We start from the raw sequence: 19796 nt of genomic DNA, 5'->3' as shown, positions 1-19796 counted from the left end.
AGTCCCCGATCTAGTCTTCAATGACTCTTAATGACTGCCTGGTGAACTAAGTACTAGGCTAATCTTAAAGTACTTTGTAGATGTAGATGTAGTGTAGGGACGCCTGGCCGGAAGCAGGCGGGCTGTCGATCGCGTGCCGCGTTCATTCAGCCCGATTCCCTGGAGTCGGAGCTTCAGGTTACTGTCCCGGCGGCATTCCCTCACCATTCTCCTCAAATCTTCTTGTTTTCCTGCAGAACAGAAGGACATCTTTGAGTTCGACGTCCTTTAGTTCGTTCTCTTTTAGTGTGTCTTTGCCGAATGTATTATATCGCGGTGCCGCATACATAATACATTCCGCTAGTAGGTGTAAGCTAGTCTCCTCCTTACCACAGTGTGGACAGGAGGCATCTCTGCTTATCTCCATTATCTTAAGGTGTCTATTGAGAGTGTTATGACCTGTAATGATACCTGTCAGAAGTCTCAGACTGCTCTTACCTAGTTTCAGAAGATACCTGGTTCTCCTGTGATCTATGCCTTTGATCATCATCTTCGACTGTCTACATCCAGTTTCTTCTTCCCATTCTCTTTGTGCTTCCATCTCTTTTACCTTCTCTATGACTCCCTTCGTGACGTCCGCTGACATAGGTAGAGCCGGTTCCGGACCAATGTGTTCCGTTTCCGCCCCCATCCTTGCCATCTCGTCCGCTTTCTCGTTACCCGTCACTCCTTGGTGTCCTGGTACCCATGCCACCGTGACGCTTCTTCGTTTGCCTATCGAGTTGAGCTCCTCCCGACATTCTCTCACAAGGGAGGAGGTAACCGATGTTTTCTTTAGTGCCTTCAGTGCTGCTTGGCTATCGGTATATATTACAACAGCACCTTCTTGCTGCACACTCTCTTTAATTATGTGTGCACAGCGCGCTATTGCACATACCTCTGCTTGAAATACGCTAGCATACCTACCCAACGGTATTGATACCTTCTCTCCCAGTTTAGGGATTACTATGCCTGCTCCTGCTAGTTTCGTTGAGCTTCTTCTAGAGCCATCCGTAAAACAGATAGTCGTCGGGTGACTGACTTCTACCTTCCAGTTGTCTCTCTCTCCTATATGTATCCTATACTTCTTGTCAAATATCTCCTGCCTTTTTATAAGGTCGTTATTGGCCATCAGCATCTCAAATTTTGATAGCGCCTCTTTTTGTATCAGCGCGTGTCTCTTGTCCACACAGCTTCCTCTCCATTCCTTGCATGCTTTCATCCTATACCACTGTTCGGTGGCTCTTTTCTCTACCTCTATCCAGAGTGGCTTCAGGCCTAGCATTACCTCCAATGCATGTGTCGGGGTCGTTCTCATGGCCCCTGTCATCATGAGGCACGCTAATCTCTGTACTTTGGTTAGGTCTTTTTGGTATTCTTTAATACGGGCCCTGTGCCACCATATCACTGCCCCGTATAGCACCCTGGGAAGTATCACCGCCTTGTAGATCCAGTGGATCATACCTGGCTTCAGTCCCCAGTTCTTCCCCACTGCCCTTTTGCATTGACACAGTGTTCTTATGGCTTTTGCCGTCTGTTCTTTGATGTGAGTTTTGTATCTGAGTGTACTGTCTAGAGTCACTCCCAGATACTTCAGCTCGTTCACCATTTCTATTTCTATGCCTTGTATCTCTAAGGGTCTCATCTCCTTTATTCTCTTATTAGTGAATAGCACTAGCTTTGTTTTCGACGGATTGAGATCCAGTCCTCTCTCTCTACACCACCTCAGTACCTGTCTGAGGCCTTTTGCCATTATATCTCTTATGACGCTAAGAACCGCCCCTCTCACTAGTAGCACTCCGTCATCAGAGTAGGCCTGCATATACATACCCCCTCTGTTGAGCTCCTTCACCATTGAGTCAAGAAGTAGGCACCACATCATGGGGGACAGACATCCACCTTGTGGGAAGCCTCTTCTTGGACTAATCTTCTTTGATACTCCTCCTAGCTCCGCCGTTATGGATCTGCCTTTTAGCATTTTTCCTATCCATTTTGCTATTGTCGGTCGGATGCCCTCTCTCCTCAGGCTTTCTTCTACGGCGTCGAAAGTAGCCTTGTCAAAGGCCCCCTCTACGTCGAAGAAGCAGCCTAGTGCATATTGTTTTGTGTCTAATGCTCTTTCCACCCTTACCGTTAGGTTTAAAGTACTTTACTTGAGTGCACTTAAGCCGCGGGACGGGCGGATTAGGTCTAGACTAGACTAGACTTTAGGTCCCACAAGTCGGACGTGGATAAATAGATTTCCTTAAGTACCGCATGCGAGGAACGCGAGCAAGCTGACATTGTCTGATTTTTAGGTAAATCGGATTTTGTAGATCGACTTACATCAAGGTGCTTTTTTGATGTATAATACCAGTCATACGTCATACAAAAATGATTATACTGTGCGATAGATCAGTTTGTTTTAAAGACACGACTCTATTCGGTTCGATTTTGTGATATAAATATAGGCAGATACCATGAGGCAATGTTTCAATCTGACGCTGACGCTGGAGAGACGAATTGCAGAAAGACCTTAGCGAACTCGGCGCCGTCGACTGGACAAAAGCGGCTTTGGTGGCGGAGGCCAAGATCTACTTCGGGTCGTTCAAACACATAACGGTGAGTCTTATAAACTGGATTTTTCGAAATATTTTTTAACTTTCTGTGACGAGGCGGAGAATAAGCCTTTTTTCCATAGGTATACAAATTAGTTATAAAATAAGTATGCAGACTTAATCGTGGATGGCAACAAAATTAATCACAACAAGTCGTTTATACAGTTTTCGCAGCATTCTGTTAATATTAACCAAAGCTCGAGCTATGCAAACGTTACGATAACCGCTCTCTAGGGAATCGCGTTGCATCTTAATCCGTGAGCAGCGAGCCGGGAATACATCAGTTTTAGTGAAATTTACTTCGTCCTGTGGTTGAGATAGTGTTACTAGAATCTCAGTCCAATTACCGATTATGATTTCCAAAAATTGTAGGTAAGATGTGACTTGTAAGTCACTTTAAATAGTTTAAATACGAACTACTGCAGGAGAGTAAGAAAGACCGACTACTGGCTACGTAACGTCAGGGAAAGGACCGGAATCGGAAATTGCGAACATTCAACCTTGCCAAAGATTGAGATAAATATGCGGACCTGATTTTCAACCTTCCTAGTTGGAGACACTAAAAGAGAGAGAGAGAGAGAGAGAGAAATTACAGCTAGCTGCAAAATTGCACGTACACGTTATAAAATTACATATTTATTCATAAATTGGCCATGCAATGCAAATGTGCGGGTGTAAATTTGTATAAAGTGCCACAAAAATCAAATGGATTGTATATATTTAATTGTATATATATGTACTCGTAAGCATGGGGCTAAAGTACTCTAACATTATTACTTTGAGTGAAGTTTATGTATATTATCATCTAATACCAATGACAAAAATATTATATTGCAATAGCATTTATTTATGCACATACTACGTAACGCATTAGTATTACGAGTAAAATCATATTTCTATCAGATTTTGAGTAGCTTCAAATAATCTTATTTCTGTCTCTTCTTTCTTCAAATATCTTATCTCTTTCCTGTTTCTGTAATTACTTTATCACTGAAAGGAGTAAATGCAATTCAAATGTAGTTAGGTGTCCGTCCATGCTATTATCCCGGAATTTCTTCCCGAGGGAGAAAACTTAAAGGTACAATAATGAAAACCCCGTTGATAAGTAACCCAGGGGCCGTATTCCAACTTCCATATTGTGAACATGATTAGATATTGATTTGACATTACTCGGAGTCAGGGTCCATTAGTGCCCGTTCCACTGACCCGGGGTTAACCGGTTAAACCTGGAGTTACCATGGTTACCAGTACAATTTGACACCGGGTTAACGGTTTAACCGCTTAACCCCAGGTTAGAGTCTGTGCGGAAAGAGAAGAGTCGTGGAATGTGTGAGGCCAAATACATTCTACGAGTTCTACAAGTCTTTTCGCACAGACTAGTAGGATGGCGCATGCGGCCCTTAGCCAACTATGCATTGCCACTGTAATGGCTCCTCTACACGATGGGCCAACGCCGGCCACTCCAAGGGACGCAACGCGTCCCTTTGAGTGGCCGGTGTTGGCCCATCGTGTTGAGGAGCCATATAAGGTAAGTACCCCTATTAACGAGGGGGTTAAGCAAGTTTCCCAAAAAGAGCCAAAAATTAGGCATAAATCGGCGGTGTATGGACCAAGAGATATTTTTTTATGTTAGTTTGTTAATTAAAGTTTATATTATTTTAGTTTCTGGCCTTGTTTTAGAATATTATAAAGGAAAAAATAATTATCAAAACCAAAATGTCGAAATCGCCTATTACCGTGGTAATGGACCACTGTTACCCAAATACCGCGGATGTGGGTTCGTTTTTACGAGGGTAGATAACTCGTAGCATTTTTAGTTCCATTATTATGATAAATATTATTTATTTGACAATAATGGATAAAATATTGTATATTCAATACCTACGCTTTTCATATTATAAGACTTATTTTAATTATTGAATTTGAAATAGAAATACTTAGTTGGTTTCTTTAACGCCAAAAACATCGTGGGGTACCCTTTAAGAGCAAGTGTGATGCTGTCGAAATTCTTGTTTAATTTATTACTTTTCTACGTTAAATAAATAGGTACTTCATTATTTCAACTGGACGTGGAGGGCAAATTGCGCAAAAACGTTCAAGCTATCACAATTATATCCTACACAATACATATACAAGATCTGTATAAGTTAATGTTAACGTTGTATGTTTGTGTTGTGTGTCTATATTATATATGTAACATAAAATATATTTTTCTACTCCAGCACTTATATTTGTCGATTAAATGACTGCCAGTGATATCTAAACCAGCTACATTTGAAGCGCGGTGCGTAGGGCGTCCTTTGTCTATATGATCACAAATATTTTATCACAATAGCCAAGAGTTGTATTAAAAAAAAAACTATTTTCTAGGCAAAGATCTAAAAATCAATATTACATTGACTTTATATATCATTTTATGTTTGCTGGCTTATAAAAAATATTGTGTGCAACGGTACATCATTAGGTCTGAATATTCTCGGGCCTGTCTTTGACCCTTTTATTATGTACCTGGTATACAAAAGAGTATCAAAAGTAGGTATTAGGTATTTTAAGAACCTATTAATTTCGAAGCCATGAAAGTTTTGGGTGGGTCTGTATTAGGTTCTCATACAGCTTATTACCGAGTGATGTCTTTTCTAACCATCGTTAAACGGTTCAATTCAAATAATTTTAAAACTCATTTACGACTGATCAAAATAAATAGTTATCTTGTATTTTTTTAATACTATGAATATGGATGATTGCAAATATTACAAAACAATGGTTAAAATAAACTTTATAACCATACTTCTGTTTCTATATCAATACTTGAACGAGTTTCTCATGTAAGGGTTTCTAAGAAAACGTGTGAGAAGGTGTCTAAAATTGTAATCAAAATTAAGAGTTCTTGCATAGATTTCATACCACGTTAATAGCTTTTTAGTTTTATAGATGGTTAAATAATTCAATAACATCAAAAGTCAAGGAAATGTGCATTTATATATGAATATAAGATCGCTCGAATCTAAAATACCGTTTCCGTTATTACCGAGGTATACCTCGAAATTAGGTGTCACACAAAGAAAATGGAACCTAACACCGAGGTTTTTAATTTCCTATTTTTTTCCCTATTGGCGAGCAAATATCGCAAATAAAGTATTTGGGAATCATAAAAATAATAACTAAGAATCAATCTCAAGTCTTAGTCTTTCCATAATATTTACCATTATTACGCTAATCACTCAATAAAATACGCGTTTACTTACTTGAGGTGTTGCGTGTTAGTATGGAGCAACCAAATCTTGCGCTCTTGATACGCTAGTTTACATTTTTCGACTTGTTTGTGTGATGTTTTCGTAGTAGTGTTATACTTATTCGACAGTCAAAAGATAAGGCTTTATTTCTGTGTTCTTAGATTCAAAGAAAGTTAATAAGCTTTCTTATTAAACGCTATTTTGTACATACCGCGGTAATGAATGCCAATTTTAATGGGGTCGTTAATAGGGGTACTTACCTTAAGTCATATTTTTGTAGAAATTTGAAGTTTATGGTGGCACTTCCACAATTTGTCGCTGACCTGTTTTGACATTGTCCGACCATCAGATATCGAATGACATTTGGAGAAAAATAGCTGCTAGAAAATTCCTATGACATCAAGTTCTTTTATTGTTGCATACGCTATTAAACAACAAACAATAATTAAATGTATAAAAATACATGGCACTTCATTAATTTTGCTTCTTTTTGGTATCCAACATCCGATATCTGATCAAACAATGTGAAAACGCTCTAAAAGTACTATAAAATCATGATCAGATTTTGGAACTTCGAATGTGGCGGCTAAAGGCTCGCGTTTCGGAACTCATTAAAACAAATATTCCAAAAAATAACAAGAATTAAAATAAATACGCGAATCATCGAGATTATGAGCCCCTCAAGAAACAAAATTAATACCTACTAATTATTTGCGGGAAGATAGCAGATTAATTCCACGAAGTTGAATAAATACCCACATTATTCAGAAGAGGTTTCGACGAATATTTATGAGCACATGGGTGCGTAGATTAGTCAAATGAAGATCTCAGCTGCCCTCAGTTAATTAATTTTTCCCCAACTTTTAATGACATTCAGAGCTTAAATGAAATATAAACAAACCGCCAGCCGAGAGTTTTTCTCTGAATAACTGAATTTCTTACTTCGATTGCGGAAAAAATGGGACGAAAATTGAAATTAGTCGCGTCTCGGAACTTCCCTCGGTTTCGCAAATTAAATGGACAAGTTGAGAGAACAGTAACTCGATTAGTCTGTGCGTCTAGTTCGCAACTTAATACGTGTTTTCTTGGGGGCGGAGAGTTCCGTATTGCCCTAGTTTTCCGACTTGTGAGGCTCCCCCCGCCTTGTAGGCGCCGCGGGCAAAACATGTACATTTTGTACAATATTTCCCTTTAAATTTAGCATATTACAAGTATGCTATTGTTAAACGTAAACACGATCTGAGTACAGGTTCTTATATTCATAAGTATATGTAAGTAACGTACGTATGTGCTGGTTTCTACGGTCAAAATTCGGATCCTCAACTTTTTTGGATACGTCTCGGCGAGACGGAACACCCATAGAACGTCTAGTTGTGCAAGGAAGAGTGGGAGGTGCCAGGGCTAGAGGAAGATCGCCAATGAGATGGACCGACCAAATCAAAGCCAGTGTGTCGGCCACAGTAAGCGAATGCTCACGGAAAGCAGCTCTACGGGAGGAATGGCGACGTGTCGTTAAACAAGTCGCTCAAAAGTCTACATAATGGCCACTCTGTCAAGAGTGTAACGAAGAAGAGAAGTATACTTACAGTCACCTGCAATAATATGTCACTCTTCGAAGGCCGCAGAAATATGTGACACGCTTTTATCGCTCTACAAATAAGATCGTGTCAGATATTTTTGCGGCCTTCAAAGAGTAAGATATTATTGCAGGTGACTGTACCAGAATAAAACATAAATTCTATACCGGAAAATGCCAAAGGAAGATTTCACTTTGTTATTTAAATGGTTGAAAGTCAATACTAAGTACCGGGATATCCGAAACATGCACATACGAAATGGGCACGGGCGTGGGGTGTTCAAACTTTGGACAGGCGGGCGTTAAGCGGGAAAGTTTGACAATAGCTGCGGTTCCAATTAATATGAAATGTTTTCGTATTAAAATTATTTTGAGAAATGTGTGTATATTATTTAAAGTGAAGAGCAATGAAAATTAATTAATGAATGGAAACAACATCATTTTCACCAAAAAATAAGCAGCTTAGCTTCCAGATTATAATATTACAATTTCCTCATGAGGAACTGACAATACCTCACGCAGTTACCATAAATATTTAATCATTACATACATACCGAATATATAATGGTAAATCATATCTAAATATACAATGATGGTAAATCACAGAATCCCTTTACAACCCCAGTTATTAGGGGTTGTACCTACCTACTCGTAATTAAGTTGTTAATCTGTATCTTAACGGGAAACAATGTTAAAGTAATAAATATCTACGACGTAAGTAAGTGGGGTAACTTCAAAATGTTCAAATGTTTATATTTTTATAATATTAAGTATGGATATTTAATCATAAAGCCCGACCGCGGAAGGTAAGATTACATCTCCAAACAATGCTGTAACTCATTACAAAACACTCGCTACGCGGGATTAACTTCAAAGATCCTTTTGTAGCCCGAGTGGGCTCATTATGGTACCCCCTCAAAAAGAAATGTGCTTAATGAAATACCAACCCTCTATTGCTAAACATGCAGAGATTACCTTTTTTACCGAAAAGGTTTTAAGTGGTTGTTACCATGAAAGGTTTGTTTCGATTGTGCTACCTTCATGGTGATAAATAAGAAAGTGGTTACCAAGAATTCATGACATAGATGAAAATACGACCAGGGGCCGATTGCATAACAAACTACAACTAATATTACAAGCGGAACTCCTTATTTAATAAGTGAAATTAGAAAAGGAGTTCCGCTTGTAATATAAGCTGTAGTTTGTTATGTTATGCAATCGGCCCCAGGTTTGGCTTGTGTCTGATTTTCGTCTTGTGAGAGAAAATGGTAGTTACCAGGATGTTACTTTGAAATTAGTGACGCACACTAATCTGTTTTCTTTAAGGAAGGTAATCAGTAATCATACATTTTTACGAGTCTTTCTTACGAAGGTAGTTAAGTTGTGGTTACCAAGAAACCATAATATTGGTGCAGAAACATTCAGCCATTGCGTCCATCCTATGCAATGTTCATAATCATAGTAAGAAATCGGTTACCAATCAGAAGTGAATAATATTAGTATTAGTTTGCTAAGGTTAACAAGACTCTGAAGTCTGAAACATAAGTGAAGTGGCTCAGAAATCCGCAAAATTGACGCAGAAAACATGTCCCATTTGATCTATGCAAAATTCTATACGAATATGTTCATGAGGATGTTATAATATAAACATTAGTGAAACTCAAACCACTCATGTTACCACCTTGAAGTATGTATAAGTACCAGGACCCCATAACATTGCAGACACTTCGCTTACGTCGTGAATGTTTTGCGTAGGATCATGAACGAGGTCCCCGTAGCGGTCGACGCGGACCTCGCTTCTCGGCAGCTGCGTCGGGCACTCGGTGTCGAAGCGGAACTGGCCCTACACACAGCTAGACGGTCACACATGTGCAGTGGCGTGGGTTATTGCATTTGGAAAACGATCGGTGGGTTGAGGTTAGGAAGAAAATTTACGATTTAGAGCATTAGGACTATCAGGAATAATATTTTTGCTGAGCCGTCCCAAAGAAGAGCGTCCTATTTATATTATGCTTTCGTCTTCGGTTGCATAGTATTACAACAAAGACCAAGGCCCAAGGTCGTGGTCTTTCGCGGCCTTAATACGCTGCGTTACATTCTTTAGAAATGTAACAAAATTCGGGTTTGATGTGACGTTAGATGCAGTAATAGGCGTCTACGAGAGACCAAGGTCTACGCTTGAGGAAGTTGGTGCAATAGCCAGGCTCTGGACCGAATAAAGGAGCGCCATTTTTAACCTTTATGACCAACCCATCGTTTTCCAAACAGGACAACACAAAAGCGAGACAAACATACGTAAATCAAATAAGGGCGAGCGCGACATGCTTACACGCTTGCATGCTTCAATATCTACGAGCAGCGACGCATGCGCGGCGGCCACTTCGCGCGCCTCGTCAGCCATCTTTCTTCCTCGAGGCGTCGAGTCTTCTTTAACAACTACGCATGCTTCTTCATTTTCTGCCGCCTTGGTATCTTCCAGCGAAGCGGGTTGGGGTTCGGGTTCAGGGTCGGGAGGGGGGGTTTCGGGTTCGGGAGGGGGGACTTCTGCGTTCGCAAGCAGGAGAGCGGCTTGTTCGCTCACCCTTTTGTGGTTCTCCGGTAAGCTGATGTTACATTCGTTGTCGAATCGGAACTGACTCTGTATCCATTGGTTAGCATTGGGCAAGACACAAAATATCATTGGTATTGATATAAGAATAATACAACACGCAATAATAAGTACTTACAACTAAAGTTAAGTTGTTAATATGCCAAATAATTGATCATGGAAGAGTTGTAATGTCTAAGAAAAAATAGTTATATTCGATTTTGACAGCTGATGTACGGCAAGCTGCAATATTACATTGGCACGATATGAATATATTATTCATGAAGTGGGTATGCACTTTTGCAACTCCCTGTACATGCATGAAGATATAGGGTTCCTTACAGTATGCGGTAACATCGGTTGCATAAAGGAGAGGTTAGAAAGTCTAGTTACCACAGAACACTTGTATTTACCCTATTTACACCTCTTGTACAATTAATGATAACTCTTTATAATATTCATTCGCGCGAGGTAACATGAAAAAGTGATTTGCCAAAAGCAAAATAAGGTTTGTCAGATTTGAACCTTAAAAGCATTCAAATAGAGAAAATAGGGTAAAAATTCATTGTTTTCCCTGAACTACATACAGGACAAATACATAACGGCACAAACCCGTTGATTAAATTGACACGTCAGCCAATCCGGTCGGCATGCCGACGACACTGGACCGGAATTAGTCCATGTCCGTACGTAGTAACAGCACTCAACAGTGATGAAATGTTGGAAAAGTTCATCCTAACAATGGTTGTGACGTGCAAAAAAATTGTGTTGCACGAGCCTTATGTATTTTAGCTGGTAAACTATGCGGAAAACGCTTTGACATGCATTTTGGCTTCACTTTTTTTCTGATACCTGCGCTGCGCTATCATGACATTTTCATCTCTTTCGCTAACTTTTCTATTTTTTTTTGTTAGTTCCTAATGGATAAAAACGCAGCAAGATCGACATATAAAATTGTCTCATACAAATGTGTCTGATATCTACCACAGAGGTTTGCTTGCGATTATGGTTACGCACAATGTCTAACCTGCACGTATTAAAAACAAGCCTGCAAAAATTAAAACTTGCTATTGGTTCTAAATACATCGTGTCAGATATCTTTACGCTCTTCCTTGTGCAAAATATCATTGAAAAAAACTTATACGTGCCTGGTCTACAATTTCTTTACATGGCGACCTTGCTGAGCCTTTTTCAAACGAACTACAGAAGAAAAGGAGTAAGGCGGTCTTCAATTAGATGAGGATCACACCGCTCTGGTGCGAGAGCAGTCGCTATGTAAATGTATAGCACTGTTTCGCACACATTTATCTTTACATGACGACCTTGCCAAAACCTTTTCAAAGTTAGAGGAATAAATATCTCACCTTATATCCGGGACCTAGACGGTGCATGGCGCAGATCTGGTGGGTGGTGAGGGCTTCTCCGAACAAGTAGATGGCGGCCATCTGCCCGCAGAACACTCGCTCCTCATCCAGCTCAGCTGTCGCTCCGATGTAGCACTTGTCGAATGGCTGGGGACAAAAAAAAATTAAGTTTGATTTCAAGAATTTAACGATATGTCTAAAGCTGTGGTGGCGTTCTAATATTCCACATCAAACGGTTAAAAAGCCGCGTGAGGAACCAAAAACCTATATAATTTCATACTATAATTTTTCCAAAGCAACCTTTAGTTAATATATTATGCGATTATTTTCAGACAGCCATATTTATACAACTAAATTAAAATTAAAGAAAGCAAAATGCAAAGTAGTAGTTTATTCCGACGCCTTTTATAAGGAAAAAATACAAATGAAGTAAGGATATTTAAAATCTAATTCATCACGCCAAACTCCATTTACTTTACCATCGTTATCATGAGAGGCTTCCGCAAACGCCAACATAAGCCCACTTAATTGATTACAAAATACCAAAACCGACAGAAGGGCGTGAGCATCCCTTCTAACCCGGCCCATAGGTTGCTCATTTATAAGAAAAATAAAAAGTAATTTTGTGCAAAGCCTCCGTATAAATCCGACCCGAAAAATCTGTAATTAAGGCCGAGTGGCCGTCCCAGGAGGTGGAGGATTAAGTATAAATAACTACGACCCAGGGATATTTAGAAGCCAATAAATCGGAGAAACACTTCAAATTTGACGTACATAATCTGCATGACGTCTAACAACATTTAAGGGGAATCCGCTGTTGTGTTTAAAAGCGTGAAATATGTTGGATGTAATAAACGTAAGGGAATTGGGGGAATCTCCGCCGATAACGGCCGGGTTTCCATGAAGACTGCATTATACGCGGCACAAGTCTCTGGCATGCCGATAGCGACGATATTTTACATAATATTTAGTCGCTGCTCGAAAACCTTGCAGAGTTATTTGTAGCTGGAATTTTTGAGAAAGCAACATTGCTAGTATCTGATAAAGTGTAGACGTGAAAAATCTCATATTTCAACTCGACTTTGAGTGATGTTGTAGGAATCACTCGAAATACTTTCTAAAATTTATCTTCTGGTTTCGTTTCCTAAGAGAGCTTCTGATAGATTAGTAGACATATTAACCGGTTTATTTTGCCTAGGTAGTAACAAGATGATTTATGATTTCTTTCTTTAACAGATTTCGGAAAATTTATTTCACATAAAGCTAATTTACAAAATAACCTAAATTCCGATTTCACGCGCAATCAGTAACAGAGTAACACAAAGCAAACAGCTCTAAATGTTCCGCCCACTGCTACACAGAGCACAACAATGCCTTTGCCGGCGGGCGTCTCATTCCAAAGCCTAAGGATTCCTGGATTCCTGATGCTCGGCCGCTCTCTAGCCTCTGACGGAACCAGACTTTAGGTATTGGACTAATAAATAAAGCCAATGTACCTATAGATTTTAAATTTTTAAAGGTCAATCACCACTGCAATATAAGATAACCTTGTGGAGTTATTTATTGGTGGATTTTTTGTGATAGCAACATTACAACTTTATTGCAGATAACAAATGAAATCAAATGATGTAGGTACTTCAAATTTAGCATCTGATAAAATATGTTTTGAAAAATCTCAAATTCCTATGACATCAATCACAAACAATGCGTTTGTCGAGCGCGGGCGTCACATTTCAAATTCCTGATGCTCAGCCGCTTTCTACCTTCTGACAAATTCGAATTTTAGGTAAGTATTGTACTAATGAATACAAACCTTGTAACAAAACGAATAAATGCCTACTTAGAGCAAAACACAAAGTAGAATCACGTTTTGCAATTTAAGAGCGGTCAAATAGGTAATCGTTCATTTGTGTTTTTGTAAATCCTGATCATTTTCGGAGTAAAACCTCAGGATTTTTTTATATATTTTATAGGCAAGATGGTCTGACCTAGTTAAAAAGGCATCCTGAGGGAAAAGGCATCAAGAGGCGAGGGCTACGGGAAAACCAAGTGATCAGTCATTATTATTCTTATTACGAACAAAGAAGATAGACATAATTATATTGACTTCTGTATTTTTGTAGAAGCTTGTGTATCTACAGACATAATTCTCCAACAACGCCTCCCTCTTATGTCCTGAGCTCTCCATTTTGTTCTCAATCCGTTACGCAATAACGTCATGTAAATTCCCATTTACGGCTAAAACACTCCACTGTACTGAGGCGACACGTGAGAGCGTTTAACGGCGAAGGGCTATTGAGTTGGAAAGACGATATTCGGCGTATTTTGTATAATGTTATACAAATGGAAAGCATGTTTAATGACTGAAGGAACAAATGAAGAAGCGTTGCGTTAAAGTAATAAATAAAAGTATTCGATTTTTGTACGAGGATGTTAGGGTATAATCCCCACACCCAAAATGGATTAGGGACTTCATAACCGTTTGAATGACTTTGCAGATGCATGCAGATTTAACCAGAATATTTTTTTCTCCAAAGTGTAACTCGTTAAGTGTTTTTAAAGCCGGAGTTTGGACTCATGGTTTTAAAGTGAATATAAATAAAACTTGTTACAAACGTGATCGCTATGCACTGATACTTAAATTTTAGGTACATTTCCGAACACGTCTTTCGGTTACGAGGGCAGCAAAGTTGCAAAGGATATCTCAACAATCTCAAGATTGGAAAAGTTTTCAGAGGTTACGTAAACAAACAGAAATGGCTGCCTGTTTTAAACGATCAGATATTCTATTGTTGAACGTTTTTGCTATACATTTCATTTAGTTGATAACATTATCGAGCCGATCAGAGTAGTGAGTTAATTTGTTCATAAATATAGGTAAATGAGGGAATTATAGATTGACTAACTTTTATTGGCGTCTTCTAAAACTACCATTTAAAGTGGAAGTCTAAAGCCATACTTTAGTGTCTACTTTAGACACCATTTTTCTATATTGCGATATGAATTCCAAAAGTAATGAAAAAACACCATAAAGTAAAAGTTATGACGAGTAAAGTAGTAACAATACCAAGACCGACTTTAGATAGATTTCCATATAGGCTAATAAAAACCTGTGTTTTTATATTTATAACCCGGGCGGGAATTATGTAACCTATATCGAAGATTGAAACAGCATTTCCGTGCTAGGCTAATACGGCTGATAGATAAAGTGAGGAAGTTGCCAGCTCTTCGGTCCCTTGTTGCACCACCTCTAATCAAAGAAATTATCAACATTAAACATGGCGGCAGCTGTCATCTATCTTTTTATAAGCTCACATTGGGTAAAAAAAACAAAATTTATTTTACTCCGGGCGAGACAAGTTTCAAACGAAGAACTTCATTTTTTTCCGGTTTTTCGTTTGTTCTAATTAGATAAAGCAAGTCCGACATTTGTCGCTAAATATCCTTCTAAAAATGCCACTTATATTTTTTGACGTTAACTTAATCAAATCACCCCAACGGTGGGTGTTATGGTGGGTGTGGTGTTGTGCCGCTATATTATTTAGGACCCACTAATTTAGCCTTTGTCCCCGTAAAAGAAATGCAACATCAAAGGGGGTCAACTTACAAAAAATATAACCTTAATTTTAAGGGAATTAAGAAGGCCCGGAAATTTATTTTTTTGGTGCAAGGAGCCATGGAAGTTCGCGAGGTCTACACCTACAGCTCACAGAGCCACTAGTAAAGGCATGGTCTGCCTAAAAGTAAGCAGACACCGCAGCGGTCGGATGCTAGGAATAAAATTTTATTAGTCGGTATGGACTTGCAAAAGTTCAGGGTGCCAATGCCAAGCCAACATACCGATCATATATCCCATAAACGTAAACCGAAAATTTAAAAAAAAATGTAGAAATCGGGATAACAGATACCTACTACAAAAAGTCTTGTGACTATTTCCATACATTATTAAAGTTTCAATTATTGTTTTCTATAGGCCCTCCGATGTGCCAAAGTTTCTGATGTTTTAACCCATGTCTATTTCAAGGATGGATTTCCAGACTACAGCAATATAACTACGGTTAACTACGATTAGTTGCTTAAGACAACAATGGCAGCGATTACACCACATATCGTCCAACTATTTAATCCATCCATATAATGTCACATAACTGTCATAGTCTAAGTTCCCGCAAACACTTAACGCGCGTCCATGAATATTCATGTGTTAATCCTATCGCTATCCGAGCACGGGCAAGCTCGGGAACTCCACTATAAGCAGTCTGGTAAATAAGAATAGTTATAAATTTAAACATGTATAGCGTATACCCCATTTCATTTACCGTGGCGGGATTCCACTTGAAACTGCACAAGAGAATCATAATTTTAATTTTTAACAAGCAGTAACGTCTGCGAACGATGCTATTAAGATTAGAATAAATTTAAAAGTTGAAAAATTACTGTCCTGGGCAAATTAAATATTGGGTTGGTTAAATTTGAACCATAATGTTGACCTATTGTTTAACTATTGCTTTACGAGCTCTGCTCTTGAAAGTCAGCATGTGGTGGCAAAAAAAGTATCTTTCTGCGCGAACTCTGGATTGAAGACTGGCGAGAAACAGCACGGGCGGGACCGGGATCAGTGGTGAGCAGTCGTATTGGAGGCCAAGACACACTTTGAGTCGCTGCGCCAGAGGAGTAAATAAGTAAATAAGGGTATCTTTTAAGTATGCCGGGATAATGGAGCGATGGCTTCCTCTACCCGAAGTTGGTTAGCCTTTTGAAGATTGCAAATAACAAAGAAACAGGTGTCGCCATAACGGGTTGGCCAACCACTGTTGGAGAGAAAACTAAGAGGGATTTTTTCGTGGTCATGAAAATTTTTAAAACTTTTCAGTCAAATAATTAGATATTAGTCTGCAGACTCTGATGCTTGCCATAATTATGGTCAAAATTTAACCTCTAGCGGCCCTGTAGGTAATTTGTACTAGTATTATGACCGTGATACGCTAGGGTAAAAATAAGAAACAATTTTGCAAAGTATTTCCTATCTACAAAATTACAAAACCTAACTTTACAATATTTTGTTGTCTCCCAAATCCTTTCTCAGAATTGCGAATGCATCCAGATCAATCTGCAATCTGCATATTCTACTTTGCCCAAAGCTTTTCTATAATGCATCGAAAATGCCACTATTTTTGCATGCATATATGTCACCGGTTATACCAGGGCCGCATAAACCGGAGCATCAGCTAAAGTGACACCTCCAGGGACTGTACATTCCCATCGCTTTATCCCGCGCAAGCGATTCACAAATTTATTCAAACCAGCAAAACAGTGATCGCAAGAGCTTTTTCAACTAAATTGCGCGCTTGTGGGTCAAACACATTTCACAAAAAGGTATGTAGACAAAAGGATGTAGGTATATCACGTTTTTCTTATTTAACTATAAAGTACTGAAAAAAAAACAAAGTTTCAATGGGACCAAAGTTGAATTTATTCTGATTTTAACAAACGAAATTCAATATTTTTTCCTATATTATCGATTTCCGTTTTAACTGTCAATTTTTCTTGTTTTATTACATGCATTTCATCTTGACTAATCGTCAACCAACGATCTATTATTGTTACTAATCGATCCACAACACTCACGAAACTAAAACATGGATCGTGTCTCCTTCCTACTTAGCGTTCGAAGATAAATTTAATTTGAATTCGTAAGCTTGTTTCTGGACAGTGCAGTCGTGCTCGTTGGGCGTACAGAATAGCATCCCTGTCTGCTCTGACATATTGGACGTAGACAGGAAGCCTTGTGAATTTGTTATGAAGGCGGTCGGGGCTAAACGGGCCAATCTCACAGCGGACGACGGCTCGTACCTAATTCACGAAGCATTTTGTCTTGTCTGAGCTTGTGTTTAGAATAAATAACTAGACTAGATGGAAATGAGAGGCGAGGCATCATTTTAGATTCGATCGCTAAATCGAACACGCAATAATAATGTAGCTATATGAATGCTCGAAATACAGGTCTACCTAGAGTTCGCTTGGTTAAAATTAGACTCGAAAATAGAAAAAATCTGTTAATGAAGTGTGTCCTTGTGAAGAAATACGGGAATCTTATTCCAGTAATAATCTAAACATTATAGATAACAGAGATATAATGGTTTGCTTAAGGCGACGTGGTTACTACCATTAAGTTGATCATAATCTTCATCGTCATCATACTTTAAGAGCATGGCTCTTGTCGGTGGAGTATGCGCCAGTTTTTGCGGTCCTCGATCAGGTTCTTTGGGTCCCTGTAAGACACGACATTTGCTTTTGCTTTTGTTGTTGTGTATATGTCGCTGGTGGTTCGCCTCTTCTTCTGGCTTCGATCTTGCCTTCTAGTATAGTTTTAAAGAAAGTAGTAGTAGTAGTTGTAAAATACTTTATTGTACAAAAAAGAAACATAAAACATGAAAGAGCACACATCACACATCATTAGTACAAAGGCGAACTTATCCCTTTCAGGGATCTCTTCCAGTTAACCCTTGAGCAATTGAGGGAGAATTGGAGAACGGTAGACATAAAGCTGTACTAAACGGCATAAAGATAAAATATTTAATATCCTACAAGATAGGTAAACCTATATCCTACTATAATTATGTATATACAAAGTATGGGATATGAAATATAACCAATATGCAAACAGCAAAGTTCTTGTCAAGTCAAAGTTCATGTCTTATCAAGTCGATAGATGTCGCTTAATCGAACAAAGCGATGTCTGCATCGCACTATACAATGGATTCTGTATCTAAGGGTTGGAATTCTTAATAGGTATTTGTTTAACGCATTCACTGCCAGGGGGTGTGGCCTAGGACCAAACTTGTATGAAGGTGGACGCACATATGCGTCGGGGGCAGTGAATGTGTTAAGTATTTGTGACCTTGGTGTTTTATGCTTTGCCTTGGAAAATCAAGATCGTCATTTCCATTCTGACACAAAATCTCAAAATTGACTGTAAACATACAGTCGCGAAACGATATTTTTTGTAAAACTGCACTGTTTCAACTGAATATTCGACTCACTAAATAAGTCACAGGAGCACAATGCTCGTTTCCTACGAAGATTAATCTCGGTCCGGCCCGGTTGCATGTAGAATAGGTTTTGTCATGTGTGAATAGTACATTATTCAGCTGTGCTCTAAATTGCACGCCGGGGTTGCCTTTGAAATTTTACGCTCCTTTGTATGAGGTTAATGTATAATGTTATTGTAACTTGCATACAGGCTTTAGTTCGCCTTAAATTTCAGTGTATGGATAATTTATTTAATCATTAGACAACTTAAAATTTGAAATGCAATTTAAAATTAAATAAGTAAGTACCTAATGCAAATTAGGAATGATCATAACTTCTACTAACCTCTGCTTCCCAATCAATGCAATATACTTTTTGCGAAATCCCGGTAGCTTAAATAACATAGGTAAAAGAATATTTTTTTTTTACAAGTTAATACTATCTGGTAACGATATCGTGTTTGTTTGAAGACATGTCACTTTTGACACTGACAGGTCGGATCTATTAACTAATCCAGATCTAATTCATTGTTTTTAAAAGCAGGATACGCCTGTAATTGTTTATGCGCAATCGAACCACAAATCATTATCATTCTCTTGCCCCTGTCCCATTCACTTGGGGTCGTCGGCGCAGCATGTGTTTTTCTTCCATACCTTTCTCTCGCCCGTCATCTCATCATTCACTTGCGTTCGTTTCATATCATCTCTCACACAGTCTGTCCACCTTTTCCTCGGTTTCCCTCTCCCCCGTTACTTCCCTCCACATTCATTCGTAATCCCTTTCTTGTCACATGACTTTGAAACCTCCGCATCACACGCGCAATCGAACCACAAATGTCGGCTTAAAATAAAATGTAAGAAAAAATAATATTTTTGTATATTTACTATTTCTGTTTGTTACTTCTATTTACAACTTTTGTTATCCACGATTCAAAAGTTAAAATTATTCAGCAACCTCCCGATCCCGACGTCATGTTTCCTACTCGTCACGTGCTTATCGTTATAAGCAATTTATAACGACATGACGAGTAATGCCATGCAAATTCTGAGGCGTGTATACGAGTCAAAAGTTGACACTTGGAAATTTATCTTGTTACGGTGCCGGGTTGGCTTTTGATGGCTTAATCATAACATAGCTACGTTCTGTATTTAGATTATGAGACAGACGTGAGATTTCAGTTTAGGCGTTCATAATGTAGTTCGGATGCGATTTTTTTAAATAAGTTCTTCTTCTCTCGTGTCGAGGTTCCTCTAAAACTCTAAACAGTGGTTGCCCAGAAATGCGTTTTCCTACTGGAATTATGAATAACTTCCCGTTGTGTGCGCGGGTCATTGTTAATAAGATCGGCTACGCAAGCCACACGCGACACGAACGTCTTCAGCAGCGGAG

At 38.9% G+C, this 19796-nt stretch overlaps 1 protein-coding gene across 1 annotated transcript in view; it reads right to left on the bottom strand.

Moving 5' to 3' along the window:
- LOC134670633 (neurobeachin) overlaps nt 1-19796 on the bottom strand; it is a 604515-nt gene that overhangs the window by 291537 nt on the left and 293182 nt on the right. The window contains exons 9-10 of the mRNA XM_063528438.1: nt 11376-11522; nt 9754-10062 (exon numbers count right to left, since the gene is read on the bottom strand). Of these exons, the coding sequence (XP_063384508.1) occupies nt 9754-10062; nt 11376-11522 (456 nt within the window). The remainder of the gene's footprint in view (nt 1-9753; nt 10063-11375; nt 11523-19796) is intronic.

The sequence above is a fragment of the Cydia fagiglandana genome, chromosome 14 (genome assembly GCF_963556715.1).
Source record: "Cydia fagiglandana chromosome 14, ilCydFagi1.1, whole genome shotgun sequence".
NCBI lineage: Eukaryota > Metazoa > Arthropoda > Insecta > Lepidoptera > Tortricidae > Cydia > Cydia fagiglandana.
This window is presented reverse-complemented; position numbering and strand designations above follow the sequence as displayed.